Source organism: Schistosoma haematobium, chromosome 1 (assembly GCF_000699445.3).
Source record: "Schistosoma haematobium chromosome 1, whole genome shotgun sequence".
Taxonomy (NCBI): Eukaryota; Metazoa; Platyhelminthes; class Trematoda; order Strigeidida; family Schistosomatidae; genus Schistosoma; species Schistosoma haematobium.
The window spans coordinates 6,331,934-6,348,399 of record NC_067196.1 but is presented as its reverse complement, the minus strand read 5'-3'; the positions used below and the strand labels follow the sequence as shown (position 1 = coordinate 6,348,399).

The following is a 16,466-nucleotide window of genomic DNA, read 5'->3' as shown; positions in this document are numbered from 1 at the left end:
GCTCTGTAAGTTTTAGACATTGGATGCTGACCACATATTTTAATGGACTCACCTAGCTGAAAGCACTCGGTCATGCATCCGCACCAGATCACGTGTGGGAACTCCGTGCTCAACATCTACCGCAATCGCTAGCCAGATTAGATCACGTGTTTCTGGTAAAAGTGTTGTCAAACACTGAATACCTGTGCCATCTTCATTGGTGAGCCGGACGTGATACGAACACGCAGCATGATCACTTTGGCTGGCAAATCACCACAAATGGGGTCAGCTGTCAATGAGAAAGGGTGAGAGCGTACTCGAAGGTTTACTAACCCTGAATTACGTTGCGTTGGTTAGCATTCCACCGTCACAATCTCCCAGTGGTCAAACACGGTTTGTCTCCACCAATCTCATGGCCATGAGGTGTATTTGAGATAATCTTCCCTCGTTGCGTAGGCTACTTTAGTGAAGATAATGTAGGTGAAATTCTCATCCCTCAGAATTATCTCGTTTTTGACCACGTAAAACATGGATGCACCATGGTCGCTGTAAGAAATTATTTTCCACAGATGCTATTATAAACTATTCCCCAGACTGTCGAGCACAGTCTTGGCTCAGTCGACATCAGAACAAGTAAGCTATTTGTCTTGATAAGCTTTGTCTGTTTCTAAATAGCAAATAAATGCTGTCAGTAAACAAAATAAACAATTTATGCAGTCTGTTAAACAGGGAAAAAGTGATACATAGCTAACGTACCTAACATTAACTGGGGAATGGAAAAAAACGAACCGACGAACCAAATATTATTTACGATGAACACAAACTTTGCGATTGATGAATAAACAAGGCAAAATCATACAGGGTTACAGAGGGTTAATCTTGTGCTGGGCGACTAATTGTCATTGGTGGGTTTGTTTGTCGACCACACTTTACAGTCACTTCACTCCATCGGTGTGAGTACATGAACTTCCTCAACTAGAAACTGATCATTCGTCAGTCTGTCATCTAAGCTTGAAAGTTTTTTGTCCCTGTTTCATTTCACGGCGCTACCACACATTCAGCCGGCCTACAACTTTGAATATTCGTGGCAAGCTGCTTAGTAGCATTTAATCAAACAGCAGGTGGGATAGTTTTATCGTCGACTGTATTATCTCATTTTTCAGGACCTTTATTTTCAATTTAAAATGAAGGCACCTGGTTCTGGTTTCTCCTAGCTTACCACTTAACCGGCTTTCACGACATTTCACATAAATGGGGAGGTCACTCCTCGAGCTACACCTGTACTGACTATCACCTACCAGCTCATGTACTCTATGAACCATCCTGTTGGTCGGTTCTCTAGTGTTCGCTTACCTACTAGGGGAATTTCTCGCGGAACACGATTTGTCGTGTCTAATTCGAATTTAGAAAGATCACTTGATCGATGGTCTCTGGGATATGATTAAATTTTCCTCATTAACGTGTGTTGAATCTAAAATTACCCATAATGGAGGGGAATTACCTTCCGCAACGTTTACATCTTAATGTAGGTGTCACTGTCTCACCAAAGTGGTACCCATTTCAAGCACCTATTAGTATTTGTACCATTACTCTTTACTGAAGGCTGCCCTACTTTCTGTTAGTCTATCGTATGACACTGAATTTGTAGTGGCATTGGATCATAACCACATAATCCTCAAAGCTGAACGCTAGACTACTCAAAAACTAGATATTCATTATTTAACGCGGAGAAATAACTAACGATATAGAAGGCGGGAACAAGGAATTGAATTGATTGGAGCCGATCGTATGGCATGGCTCGGACTTGCAGGCGTGGTCCCTGCTGAATGTTACCTTATATCTTTTATTCATATAAAATTTATGGTTCTATCTCTAGCCTAAGTTTGTTCTCTATCATGTATTGGTAATTGTTACAATGTAGTAAGTCGGTGTAGACGATGATGTGACTTCCACGTAAGATCTTATAGATTAGGCAGTTATATCACGACAAATCTACAATTATAGGATTAGGTCTATTATTAGAGCAGTACTAATATCATAGTAGACCATAATTCTACAAATCACTAAATAAATACAGATAGTTTTGTTTAACGTCTTTGCTCATGATGTTTAGTAATTTGGAGGCTATGATCAGTACACTTTCTCCCCGAAAGCCCACTCACTTCTCACAGCTAACAGACAAAGGAGTATTAGCAACAGCCATTAATTTATTTGGCATACAAATCGTGGCTCCCATAGTTGCGTGTTTGGTTGAGCTTGTTTTAGTGATCTGTATATACCGGTGTGGATTAATACAGCTGCTACCAATAAGGTATTATGTTTCTCTACTGTTAGTTCCGTTGGTGCGTTTTTTTCTACACTCTGGGCAAACGCGTCCTAGCCACAAAAAGGGGTGAGATAACAAAGACCCATTGCCCTGCCTGGATACAGAGTTATCACAGCAACAGAGTAGCGAGGCACTAAAGAAATGATATTAAGTCGATTATTCTGAAGACCAACGATCATGCGATAGGACTATCCTTTTGGTATTTCTTCTGCCCAGTAGTGAGCATCAAAGACAGTTTATAGTCCACTTTTTCTCATATTTCTATTCTGTGAGTGTTGTCCTGATTACTTAGTAACTGACTCAGCTTCATTATATGAGTTAACTGATCCACAGTGTACACGTTACTCCGAGGTTCTGTGTCTGGTGTCGCCTTGAGCTTTGTTATAATCCTTTGTTATAGTCGTCGAACGACATGTGTCCGTGTCCATCGTATGTATCTTGTCCATCCTCCAGCTGAAGAGAACCTCTGTTTTGCATTTTTAACGGCAGCTCTATGGCTAACTGTAGGCGGGTATGTATATTTTGTCTTTCCGTGACTCAGTAGTTTTCGTCCATTTATCCAGTAGCATTACTGCGTTAAATGCTTCTAAGAGTATTTCTACCTACCTAACTGACAGGCAGTCTTTTTTCCGAAGTTTTTGACATGGGATGAGTTCGGAAATGCGCAAAAGTTTTCAAGCATGTAAGAGAAATATAATTTCGATATTTTCAGATGACATGACGTGCACGTAATGAGTAATCAATCCGTTGTCCCGTAATACATCCTAGTAATTATACTATGCAGCTGTCAGTCTAGGACAACACAATTGTACAGAGAATTTTTGCTATCATTAATATATGCCAACCTTACTTATTTAGATACCCGGACAACTATAAGGGAAGCTAAATTACATCATGAACATATCTCACAATGACGTGTGATCGAATGTACTTTTTGCATTAGCAATGATCTAATAGCATATGCAATAATCCATAATTACTTCTTTCCATAGTCTCAGCAATATGGGAAGGTAGACCGGTATTACTAACCTGCACAGATGCTCATGACAGGTTTATACGTTGCCATATCCTGCAAGCTTATAGTGTATACCGAAGCTATCTGGAGAAATCGGTCATGTTCATGATATCAAGATTAACATTATTTGGATAACCTAGTCCTCCGGGAACATATACGTAGTACATCTGTCCCGTATGACGCTCGTCTGATTACCACTTAGATTGTTACTGCGTAAGATAACGATTTATTGGCTTCCTCATCGGACAGTAAATACATAACCGTAACTTAACGGACTATTAAGTCATAAGAAAAGCAGTGCATTCGTCCCGAAACAAAGGTCATGTTGCCAATAAACGAACGTCGATCTACAATGCTCTGGTTAACGACTTTTAAGCAAGTAGGACAGATGCAGTTGCGTTAGTATATTGAGCTTTTCAGAGGAGATAACTTCTGATATGATTCCAAACAATTCCTTAATATAGGGTTCGAATTAGCCTACTGTGTAGTAAAAAAATTTGTTTAGGAGTAAGCGTTGATATTAAAGAACCTAGTGTATCTATTGTGGACATATTGAATGAGCACGAATGTTTACTCATTTTCATGTATAAATCTCATTGGGCATGTAAATGTCTAATGCATTAGTACAATTCAGTTTGTCGTTTCCATTGTAGCATAACCGAAGATGATTCTTAGCGTAAGTGTCAATTTAATCAAACTGAATAATTATGACGTTATTCAGATACTACTGTTATCTCAGTCCATTTATATCCATTCATTGATACTATACTTTGGTCGTTTATTACTGCCGAAATTACTCATTAATTCAAGCACACAAATATACATTTACGAACACTGATATTAAGGTTCTCACCTAATTCATTTATTCTCAGTCATACAGTCATAAAGACAACGAAAACACAGACAATCTTCTTTGAAGTGACTATTAACACATAGCTTGTGTAAGAGTTCTATGTGAAACAAATTAAGCGACTCTTAGAGGACAAAGAATGTGAACTAGAAGTCACATTTTACTCAAGTTATCGACGTAGAGCTATCTTGTCAGCACTCGTAATAACAAACGCTATGCATATCACCATCGCCATGGTTAAAAGACTGATGTGTTATAAATGAGATTCTGTGTCAAAATATAAAAACATACATACGCACTTTTCAGGAGTAATCAATGTTCTCATATTCTTTTCATCTGGGATGAAACTATTGGTCAACTTATCGCGTAGAAGTCCAACTCTCGCCAATACTGTTCTACATACATAGAAACGATAGTGTGTATAAGCTAATCCCTATCTACAGGACTCCAATAGATAATATCCCGCTAACTGACGATTTTAATAGAATTACACTTTTAGTAGTACTGTGAATTTACTCGAGAATATTTGAAAGCTAGAACACAAATTATTAGGATAGTGTATTGTTAATATTTAATGAAATCTGCGAGCATTTACAATGCAAACACAATGGAAAGCGGGTGAGTGAGAGTAAAAAGTCGAAATATTCATGTGTATTTTATAAGTGTTAATAAATCGTGGGTAAGTTATTGTCTGTGTTAACAAGCAATGGAAGGCTAGAAAACTTTTGAGGTGCGGACATGCTTTCAATCAAACTAACATACTTTTACATAGTGAGTTAATCGTCTAGATTATAACAGGTAGGTAATAAAAAATTATTGGGCTTACCACAGGTCTTTTATTTAGTAACCGTAATGTCAAAAGTCTCAATGCTAACAAAATATAAACAAATACATGATGTGGCGAAGATCATAATGAACTCTGAAATGCAATCTGCCATAACCTATAGTCCCATGTGACATCCCTATTCTATACCAAAGTGAGCGTAAAAATATATGCTGATAAAAAATTTACAGTAAGTACCGATAAGTATTTCTGAAACCAACTGAAAATAAGTATACAGTAAATAGTAACGTCATAATTAAACTTATACGGAAAGAAATAAAAAACATATGCAAATAATCAGTAATGTGTCTAAGCTCCATTAAAACTTACTTTTCTTTGGATCGCTAGCCAGGCTTATTCACTTTATCTTTTGCATTATAAAAGAAAGCATGTCTTGCCACATTGATTAATTGTGCCATTTAGTTTTCGGAACAAGCCTCACTTTGAACTGTGAAAACAGAATGGAAAAATGACAAGAAAGCATACGTTGGTTATGTGGAAGCGAAGGATAACAACTCAATCAAAAGCTGTGAATACAACGTTGAAGGAAGTCAAATGCTTCCCTACCTTGATTCTTTAACACCTGGAGGAGCCAGCAGAAAACGAGCTAACTGAATGATACATATATTATATGTAGTCGGCGAAATCTGCAGTTTGACATGTACCTCTAGAAGAGGCTCTTGGAGTACATATATAGTGGACACCACCCACAAGAATGTAAGTTGTATGTAATGGAATGTGATTTCAAAGTTGCAGCAGTTGGAAGTCGGAGTAAAGAGTTTCGGTGCATAGAAGCGCGGCGTTGACAGTGCACTTGGTGATCGCATGAGAAGACGGTTCAGAATCCAGAACACGTCAAACGATACAATTAGATGACTAAACACTATGTGTATGTACTAAGTAAACATTTCTTAACTTATCGCAAATATATATTCCTATCACATATAATCTTGTTTTACGCATATACTAAAGCAACAAGACTCGGAAAGTGAATTAGAGGCGGAACACAACAAGGGAAGATCTTAAGATAGTTCTCGGAAGTAACGAAGAAAGAGATACTAGGATGACTGTTGCATACAAAATTCGTAGCCCAAAAATTCGGCCAGACCTGTGAATGAATGACCGAACTAGGTGGAAGGATCCCATAACTGAGGTGAAAACTTGGAAGGAAAATAATGAAGCGAACCTTATGTTTCATGGTTCTCCAGGTAATCAAGCCTTGAGAGCCCATGTTTTTGAGGCCTTTACGGGTAGAACAAGCAATTTCTGAAGGGCCTTAAGTATGTGCCACACAAACCTTAGTGGTCTTCGAAATAAGACGTCCGGGCTAATCTTGGTGATCAAAAGATGAAGCCCAGCTACGACCGTCGCCATAGAAGCGTAGCTTATTTTGAACGGGGAATATTCTCCAACTGTTGCAGAATACATTTGTACCAGAAGTGATAAGCTTATGAAACCTAGGATTGGAGGTATAGCGCTGTGTTAGGGATCACTTTAGCGCACAGCCCCATTTACCAGAAGCATGTAGTAGAAGCACATATGAGGCAGCTGGTTAGACAATAGAATCTAGACATCGATTAGAGACTAAAGAAACAATATACTGTAGTCCCTCTTCTTCTGCTGACGATTTTGCCCCAATTTACATCCCCGTGAGGAGCACGGGTGATCAATGTCTCATCTTTAGGGATTTCGACGAGACACATGCCAATTGGATAGAGCTTACGACATTGGGTAGATGTTTTGACGGCACCCTACTAACAACTGTTGCCTAGTGAGCACTTGTACAATGTATTGCAAAACCGAAGACACATTGACTTGGAACAAAAACCGATATTGTTAGATCTTGTCTTTGCACACGACTATGAAGGTATTGACATTCAGTACCTACCCTCATCAACTAACAGTGATCACGTATTGTACTTTATGTTTTGGACGAACATTGTGCAGTATGTATTTGCTCCATCCTGTTCCATTATCTGGAGGGTTAACATTTTCGCAATCGAAGACTGCATTATCTCAACCTCCGTGACTACTATACAAGAATTCGGATGTGCGACTTAAGACAGATATGGCCGAAGCTGAAATTCCATCAAACTCATTCAGCGACATTTGCTAGGCAGATATTACTATTAATACTTCCCATAACCCCACCACAAAGATACCAACATAGGACTGAAGAAGCTCTTCTTTGCTCACTTATTAACTTGATATCTGTTAAGTCGCCGGATCCCCAAGGGTTATCACTTTACTGTCAATGGTACATCGCTTCCACGCGTGCAGAAACAGAAAGATTAGGGAGTAATGGTGACTCGTAACTTTGAAAGAACTAAACATTAGAATTTTTCAACTGCAACTCGTTTCTGAGTCTTATAGTCAAGTCGCCGAGTACCCAAATGTTTTCATGATGATATGTTTCGAGTTCCGCACCCCATGTAAGAACTCAGAGCATTGCGTCACGGAGGCTAGTCCACATCTTATTAAGGAAACCATCACACTTGGAAAAAGCTGCTGTGTGCGAACCAAGTCCTTTATGGAACCCTTTAAACTCTTCTTCGATGGGCGCATTAATAACCAAAAAACCTGTCCTCATTACCGTGGAAAGAAAGGTAATCTTGGATTAGCATTTCATATCTCAAATGATTAAGGCTTCAAAATATTTTATGCTTCTACTCCCTCCACAGCTAGTAGCTTCAAGATCACATCTCGAGTGTTCAAAATCACTCTCAAATAAACCCAGACTAGGATTCTGTTTTTTCACATCTGACGACCAATTGCTGAAACGCTACACCCGAACAAGTGGAGTCAGCCCTGTCAGCAAAGACTTCTAAAGAGAAGCCGTAAATTCGCTGGAAATCAACTCACGATGATCAATACAGGTCAACCAATCTATTATCCTTACTACTGAAGACTGAGGACACAATTATTTGAACCATTCTTGAAGGTTTGGCGCTATTTCAGACATCATTCGTTACGCGCGTCTTAACGTGACTCGTCAAACGCCCGTACATAATTGTAATCGTTCTTCATATATTTAACTCGTAGGCGCAGTTTGCCACCTAACTGAACAACATTATTTGCTGATAGTAATGAAGTGATGGTGAGACTAAATAACCACTTAATCTATCGTTAGTCGACACCTGTTTTATTAGGATTGGGTATGATAGCTGTAGGAGTTGCTGGACGTTATATAACACGGAATACGAATATTGGTAGTATACAAAAGCTTTTCAGTATATCTGGACTAGTAAGTGCTGTCCTGTTTGTTATAATTGTTACAGAATATAGTTGTGGTGTACTGTGTAATAGGATTGCTATGAAAGTTGTTTCTTATGTTTTACTAAATATGCTGCAAGGTGAATCTTAAGTTATCTCAGATGAACACCTAGAGGTTAATTTTTGGCCACTTAAGCAATCTGTAGATGTTAGGGATTTCAATCTACTACACAAGTGGTATGCAGTCTACTACATTTCGCGTTAAAATCTTATATGAACTGATATTTCTCTCCTATTCCTCTGACAAAGCTACTCAATACATGCTCACTGTAGTTTTATGGAAATCAGCCATAAAGTGTTGAAACCATCAATTCTGTTCAAAATAGTTTCTGACGTTTTACTGTTATATTTCAGTTTACATTTATAGGTGCATTTACTAGCGTAAGCGGATATTCAGTCTTGACTTAACCCACAAAATTCTAACTTAACTGTCTAACCATTTACTCAACTACCTTCTATTCTGAATGCTGGTCGATCTACCGGTGTGGTGAAATTAAATTCTTATTTAGTCCCCATGATCTCTTGGTGTTGCTCACTAAAACCATTTTTACGTGCTTACGACCCCGACTTAACAGACAATCGCAAACTAGTAGTGTAAACAAACACACCAAGTTCTGACTTTGTCTTTACTTTGCTTTCAGAATGGCTCCAAGTATTATCGTGGGGGGTTTGAACAAAATATGTCCCGGCGTGAAGCTGCCCTAATTCTTGGAGTGAGGTAAGTTTGGTTTTGTTAGTGTTAATCAAGACTGGGTTCATGAATCCCCACTTAGTCAGTGGATTATTTGTTTCCGTTGACTAACTGACCGTTATTCTCACTTACTACTTAGGATAGTCGATAGCCGACAAATGCATCATTCAATTTTTTTAAATAAATAAACGCCCTAGTTTTGTCATTATAATTCATCTGCAAAACAATAAACTTAATAAACATATTATCATTATGTCCTAATGAGTAGAAAAAATGCATTTCTGGTGTTTCGTGACTTAAATTAAGCCACTTCATAGTAAATAAATCTAATGTGCAATTGGAAACGCGATGGACTAACCGGTCATTGGATAAACGGGTTTTACTGTTTGGCTCTAGTCTTCAGTAGTGAGGATAGGAGGTCAACCGACCTATAATAAACCTTGCAATTTGTAGCACTGTGAAGACCCAGTCTCTGCGGAATCCTAGTAATTCACTACTCGGTGCAGAAAACAGAACTTCACATGTGAACGATTTAATCTCGGTTTTTGAACTTTCCTAATATGTCCTCAGATCATCAGTCCAAATTGGAAGGAAAAGATAAGACACACCTCAAAATCGTCGTTTAGTGTACGGTAAACCAGTTTCATATTACTCCGTAACTTGCGATAAGAGAATGGAAATAGGCTGAGGCGCCTTAATCTTTTCATAAGACAGAGAGATCTTTTACCATCTTGGTCCCTCGCCGTTGAACGCGTTCTAGCATATCCGCCTCATACTTAAAAAAGGACTCGCTGCTTTACTCCCATATTTTAAATGCGGCCTCACAAAAGTCAGGTATAATATCGTAAACATTTCTTCGACCAACTAATGGAATGACTTGCAAATAGCCCATAAAACCATGAATCCTTTGGCAGTAACAGCTTTACAGTTACTCGTAGTTCTAAGGTCGTTGCTTATTATGACTCCCAGTCCATTACTTCAGGTAACAATTTCACTTAGTGTATAATGATATGAATCGTCGCATCTATTTATTTTCACCACCATACTCTTGTTACAGTTAACTTCTAATCACTACCTACACATCAATTCAATCAGTTAGTTTGAGTCATCCTGTAGTATTGCCTTATCTGACATATTGTTTGTGGGTCTCCAAATCTTTTTCATCTGCAAAGAGAAAAGATGAGTTTGCTGCAGTCAGTGACTCGTTTAAACAAGGTTGGAAAAGAAGAGAGCCAAGGGCTGCCTCTTGGGGGACTCCACGTTTTGCAGGTTCCCATGTTAGTGGACCCCCGTTTACCCGTACCTGTTGTCTTCTATCACTCATCCAGTTTGTGGTTTCATAATGGATCCAAAACCAAGGTGAAAGACATTATCAAGGCTTTACGTAGTTCTATGAAAATTACTATGAAATATTTCTATCTTTTGCTTCATGCCAATTTTTTTAAGCATGATAAGCCTTCCCTAAAGCCATGTTGTTACCTGTCTAAAAGATTATTCACTTCCAGAGAGTTTGAAACAGCCATCCGAATAATCTCCATTAGTTTAACAACTACGCTGGTTAGAATAACGGGTCGATAGTTATGTCTCTACACCCTGCTCTATAGGCCTCATTGATAACTGCGTCTTTCCAGTACCTTGGTAGCTTAGGCAGTATTGCCGGATGTTCGGCAACGACATCTGCTAGGGCTTTTATAATCCTGTGATAAATATCGTCAGGATCATTGGACTTATCTGGTGTGAGGTTTTGAAAGGCATCTCCTCAATAACCGGAGGATTTATCAATAAGCATCTATAATTACAAATAATTGATTGTCTTTCACCATCGTCGGTAGAAAACACTACTAAAATGGTCTGATAAAGCTTCATCTTTTGCTACATCATCTATTAGCAATACCAACTGATTTTATTGTACCAAAAATAGTGGGATTCCATCACTTCTCTCAGTTCGCTTCCTTATATGCAAGAACAACCTTTGGCTAGTTTAGGTTTGCCCCCAAATGCCCTGGTACGGTCGAGAGTGGGGAGAGTCCACTCTCCCTCTCGAAATGCTCTCACATGGCCACGCGTATATAGCCTCTGCCACGAAAGTCCTACTAACTGCCTTCTCGTGGCACTACTGTTGTTTACGAAATTGAGAAAACGAAAAGCGAACGTTCGACGCTTTAACCGGGTTGGTGGACATGGAGAGCCCACCTAGGGGAGTTGGAAAACCCTGATTCCAAACCAATGGTGTATATGGGCTCCAGTATCCTGAGGGAACAAATGGCGTATAACCAATCGTTGGTCACCGGCTCCCATGGGACTGCATCTCATGACGTTGCTCCACTGCCTTGTGGATCAGACCTTCAGGTCGAAGGCTCGGGGAGTGGCCCCCTAAGAAAACCACATGCTCCGGTTTGGGAACCCAGGCAGTATCACAGCCCTCACACATACCATATGAGGTCTGTGTGGCACATATATATTTGGTGCTTCCTTGTACCAATATCTATGTGTTAAAATGGTAATAAATAAATAGTTTAGCAAAGATGGAAAGTAGCTAGCAGTGGAATCCAGGACGCGCGTTTCGTCCTATTTGGGACTCGTCAGCTGGATGTACGTGCATCTGGGTTGGTGTTCACTCTGGGACTCGGACTCAGTACCGTTCGCTTCAAACGCCATTGCGTTATCCACTTAGCTACTGAGTCCTGATAGCCACTTGCTTGTGCAATGGGGTGAAGTTTAATTCGAGTCCCAGAGTGAATATCAACTCTGTGATGCAGTTACATCCAGCTGACGAGTCCCAAACAGGACGAAACGAGCGTCCTGGTTTCCACTGCTAGCCACTATCCATCTTTGCTTATAATGCTTGTAAATTAAGGCAATATCGAGGCATACGCACAGTATGCACATATGCCAATAAGAGACTGACCAGTCCTAAAACATCAATGGGAAGATTCAAGTAAAACAATACCAAGTGAATTAAATAGTTTAGGTTTAAAATCCAGTTGCTCATTAAATATTCTCACTTCGATTGTATGGAATGTAGGTGATACAGATTATTTAGCTGACCAATTTCGAACTATTTTAGTGTGATAATTTTTTCAATATGTTGATTTGAATTTATAATAAAAATCGATTATCCCTTTTGTTTGTAAATTGATGTCACATCACTAACGCCAAGAATGTTTTGTCAATATTATAATTTCAAAGACTTGAAACTTGGTATTTGTCTTTTAAAAGCCTCCAAAAAAATTAAGAATCGTTTTTGTTTACAAAGAACTCAGCATATGTTAATCTATATGTTTACTAAGCATTCTTGCGCTCTGATCCTAACTTACTCCTAACCGTAAATCTTGATTCAAACTCCTGATTGTAGCTTTAAATACTAACACCAATCTTTTTGGGGGTATTTGTGTAATGAATTTTTCATCTCTACCACCATTCTCATTAAGAATCAGCTTTGCTTTCACAAGAGTTGCTAAAAACTTTTTAAGGTATGCTTTCATCATATTCAACTAGACTGTCTGAAAATTTAATTACTTGCCCTTTATCTCTTACCTGATACTGATTATTCTTTATAGATTTAAGCATTGAAAGGTGTGCATTTATTTTATAAAGAAGTATTCATCTTTGTCTTGTATTTTAGTCAACAGTCAAGTAGAAATAAAATTAGGGATGCTCATAAGAGGATCATGCTTCTTAACCATCCCGATAAAGGTGAGTTCAGAATAAAATTATCACTAATTTTCTAATTTATGTTAACTTCTGTATCAATATTATAACCAACTAACTCCTTATCCTTAATCAGTTCCATATTATTATTATTATTATTATTATTATTATTATTATTCGATTTTGGTTATTTATAATCTGTTAGGATTATTGGGCATGTTGAAGATTTGATAATCTATATTCTGTCGTGTAAGCCTGTGTTTGTTTTCTGTAGCTCACTAATTAATTGAATAAAGGTTGTACATGCTACGACTAGTTATTAAAATTCGCTCGTTGTTTTTGTTTTAAGATTGTAAATTATCTACATATTGCTCACCCTCGTAGATTTCTGCATGGGCTCAATCTGGGCTTCTTAGTTGAATTTCGCAGAAATATAGAGGCTGGTGGGTCAAAACAACTTAATTTCTCGTCATCATGTATCTCGGTTATTCGCATTTATTTGCATGAATATTCGGGTTTGTTATTCTATATAACTGCACCTCGTTCTTTGGTTTCACTCTCGTAGTTTTATTTTGGTGCTTGTTTATTGTCAAATTTCTTTGCTATGTTAAGAAATTATGTTACTTAAACTGTTGAACTACTTCATCAGACAGGAATATCCAACCCATAAGTTTATAAAGTGTCTAATATTTGGGAAAATATAAGTTTCCACTTCCGAGATTTTCAATAATGTTATTCGGTGACCTATGCAAAGGATCGTAGTTCCCCTCAGTGATTAATTCATAACCTTACATATCTCACCCACTGTTTATATCAGTATTCTGTACTAACTGGTATAGTAGTAAGTTGGATATCAACTATGGAATGGCAACCCGGAACAAGATCATTATTTGCCGTGTTTAACTGTATCAGAAAGTGTAAGCTTCCTGACTGAAATCCATGTAATAATAATAATAATAATAATAATAATAATAATAATAATAATAATAATAATAATAATAATAATAATAATAATGGTCAGTGTACTAATGTAAGCTATTCACAATTTATTTTTTAAAATTCCTTAAGAAGGATTTGTTCATATATCTGCACACTTCTACCCTAGTATTTACACTTTAATGTAAACTTGAGATTTCTATCAACAGAGTAATCCAAGTTATTTTGTCTATCTATATTCCATCGGCTTCTTGAAAAGAATAAAATAAAAGCTTGCTACTCAAGCCCTACCACTTTTACAGCTTTTGTCAGTTCACAGTAACAAGGATCAAAATAGAGTTTCTTGTTAATGAATATCTTACGTAAATGAAATGCCAAAAATAATTTCATAACAGACGAAGTGACTAACTTATAATGAAATAAAACTACTAACTATATATGAAAGATGTATTCGTAAAAAGTTATTATCCAACTTTAAAAAATGACTTACCTGACAAACAACAAAGGTGTACTTTTAACCATCATTTCATAAATTGTCTTCAGGTCCATGCCCGTCAGTTTTGGGTAGTTATTTATTTTTCTTATATGAATATTTTGCACAAAGTATAATCTTTTAATTTGCTTAAGTGTAATATGTTTATCATATATCTAATTCAGGCGGTTCCCCATACTTGGCTGCTAAGATCAATCAGGCCAAAGATATACTAGAATCCAACAAAAGTTAACCACCACTAACGATCCCGCTGTAATATATCGCCCACTATTTTACAATGTCAAATACAGTTTACTTTTCAATTGTTGAACTGTAGACTTATAGTTACAAAAATGTAAATTGTTAGATACTTATCTTTTGAATAAACGTTTTTTCTCAATTATATTAATTTTGATGTGGTTCTTCTCAAACTACTCATGCAACTCAATGCAGTCATGCTACGAATTTTTAATGAATTCATAAGTAGTATTCTAAGTCATCTAATATCAAAAGAAGAAATCTTGTATAACAGTGAGCGCTTTCTAGTTACTTTGCTGTTCGCTGGGATTCTTCAGCAAAACGCAGTTTGTTAGTTTACTGATTTTAGAAATATCAACCATTAAAATCATGGTTTGTTTTGTAAGTGATGAAATGATGAAAACAGAAACGGTTGCTTATGTAGTCCTGGAGTTTGTTTGTTCGAATATTTATTACGGTAGGAATTTTATTCTCTGAACCAACTATTGATGAGTTCACATATGCTGCTTGTAGGACCGGTAACCTATTTACAAAATGACTGCGACTAGTGAACAACAACAAAGATCCCGGCCGTTATTGGTCCTCGATCTTTTAATCCAATGCCCAGTTAGAACACGGAGACAGAAAGCTGATTAATTCTCGATTGTATTCTGTTCAATCATTACTCGAAATTCGCATAATATACCTGGAGTACCCAATGCACAGCAACGGAGCTAGAAAATTACATTGTCTGAATAACTTATTCATAAGCGATAAAAACTAGTGTTAAGGAAATAATTAATGATAAATTTGGGATAATATGACAATGATTTATGGGTCAAATGAAAGCTTAGAAATGAAAAAAAAACACGAAAAAAATAGTTTAAGAGCCTGCTAATTATTCAGTGAAAATATAAACAATACTCCGTATGACGGTCTCAAAAGCTATACTTTCATACTACTTGGCCATTATGTCAGTAAGTCCCAATAGATATTTACTGCTAGGTTGAAGTCCAAAAACAAATGTTGACCACTGGCTTATTATTGTTTGTGGTAATGAAACTTCTAGGATGCCAAATCCTTGATAGCTAAGGAATACGATTGTGATGTAAAATGAATTCACATTTTCTATGAGGTTGGTTAAGAATTTGACGTTTAGTATATGAAATACATTGTAATTCATTTGTATTGGTTGTTTGAAACTTTCCATTAACGTTGAGGACTGCAATTGATCAGCCTCTTCTGGCATATATGCATTTTGTGCGTCTTCCGTTGATATTACCATTAAGTCACAGAAATTGTCAGCAGAAATGGATAGTGACTAGCAGTGGAATCCAGTACATGTGTTTCATCCTATTTAGATCTAGTCAGCCAGATGTACCTGCATCGCAGAGTTGATGTTCACTCCGAGACTGGTTAGATAAAGTACTAAACATTATTGAAAAGATTTAAACAACTAATACAAACAAATTAAACTCCACGCTATTGCACAAGCCACTGCTTATCACGGTTATTATGACTCTTAACTCCTATTGATAAAAATTCAGTAATTAGTGATTGGTTAACATGTATTTCAAAATGTGTGCTCATGTATTTAGGAGCAAACATTTTGTTCCTTGTAATACTTTGTTAATTGGCTGTACATTGTTTTAATTCGATTAGTTGAAACCCAATAACATAACCGTTTTTGTATTGAATGTCAAAATTTGCTAAACGGTTTCATTGCTGTGAAATATAAGACCGTTAGTTAAAAAAAACGATACACCCATTATATTATACTATATTATATATATATATATATATATATATATATATATATATATATATATATGATACGAAGGGTTATTGACAGACATCGATATTAAAACGCATCAATTTTCCTACATGCCCCATAGAAATGAAACCTAATTTGTTCCCTTATGTTTTTTATTATTTATTTAAACACAAACATTGGTACAAGGAGGCATCAAATAGATATACGCCACATAGATCATTGGATTTGTGTGGGGGCTTAGATACTGCCCGGGTGCCCAAACTGAAGCAGACGCTTTTCTTAGGGGGTCACACCCGGAACTTTTGACCTAGAGGTCTAATCCACAAGGCAGTGGGGCAACATCAGGAAATGCAGTCCCATGGTTGCCGTTGACCAACAGTTGCTTATACGCCATTTTCCTTCAGAATTATGAAGTCCATGTGCACCACTAGTTTGAAAT

At 37.2% G+C, this 16,466-nt stretch overlaps 1 protein-coding gene across 2 annotated transcripts; it reads left to right on the top strand.

Moving 5' to 3' along the window:
• The first annotated feature begins 7,910 nt into the window (after positions 1–7,910).
• On the top strand, positions 7,911–15,404 carry DNAJC19_1 (DnaJ of sub C member 19). 2 transcript variants are annotated; one of them, XM_012946361.2, is made up of 5 exons: positions 7,911–8,090; positions 8,124–8,237; positions 8,908–8,984; positions 12,583–12,653; positions 14,202–15,404. In XM_012946361.2, the coding sequence occupies exons 1-5, from the start codon at positions 8,088–8,090 to the stop codon at positions 14,267–14,269; spliced, it is 333 nt and encodes a 110-aa protein (XP_012801815.2). In that variant the 5' UTR covers positions 7,911–8,087; the 3' UTR covers positions 14,270–15,404. The 2 variants fall into 2 exon arrangements, with proteins under 2 accessions (XP_012801815.2, XP_051073019.1); XM_051208819.1 differs by having other exon boundaries at positions 7,911–7,995; positions 8,036–8,237; positions 14,202–14,425.
• The last annotated feature ends 1,062 nt before the right edge of the window (positions 15,405–16,466 follow it).

What these genes read in the sequence shown, in the direction of transcription:
- DNAJC19_1 (XM_012946361.2), top strand. An exon ending in TTTTCAGTATATCTGGACTA is followed by an intron (nt 8,238 to 8,907) that starts GTAAGTGCTGTC and finishes CTTTGCTTTCAG; the next exon opens with AATGGCTCCAAGTATTATCG. An exon ending in GCCCTAATTCTTGGAGTGAG is followed by an intron (nt 8,985 to 12,582) that starts GTAAGTTTGGTT and finishes CTTGTATTTTAG; the next exon opens with TCAACAGTCAAGTAGAAATA.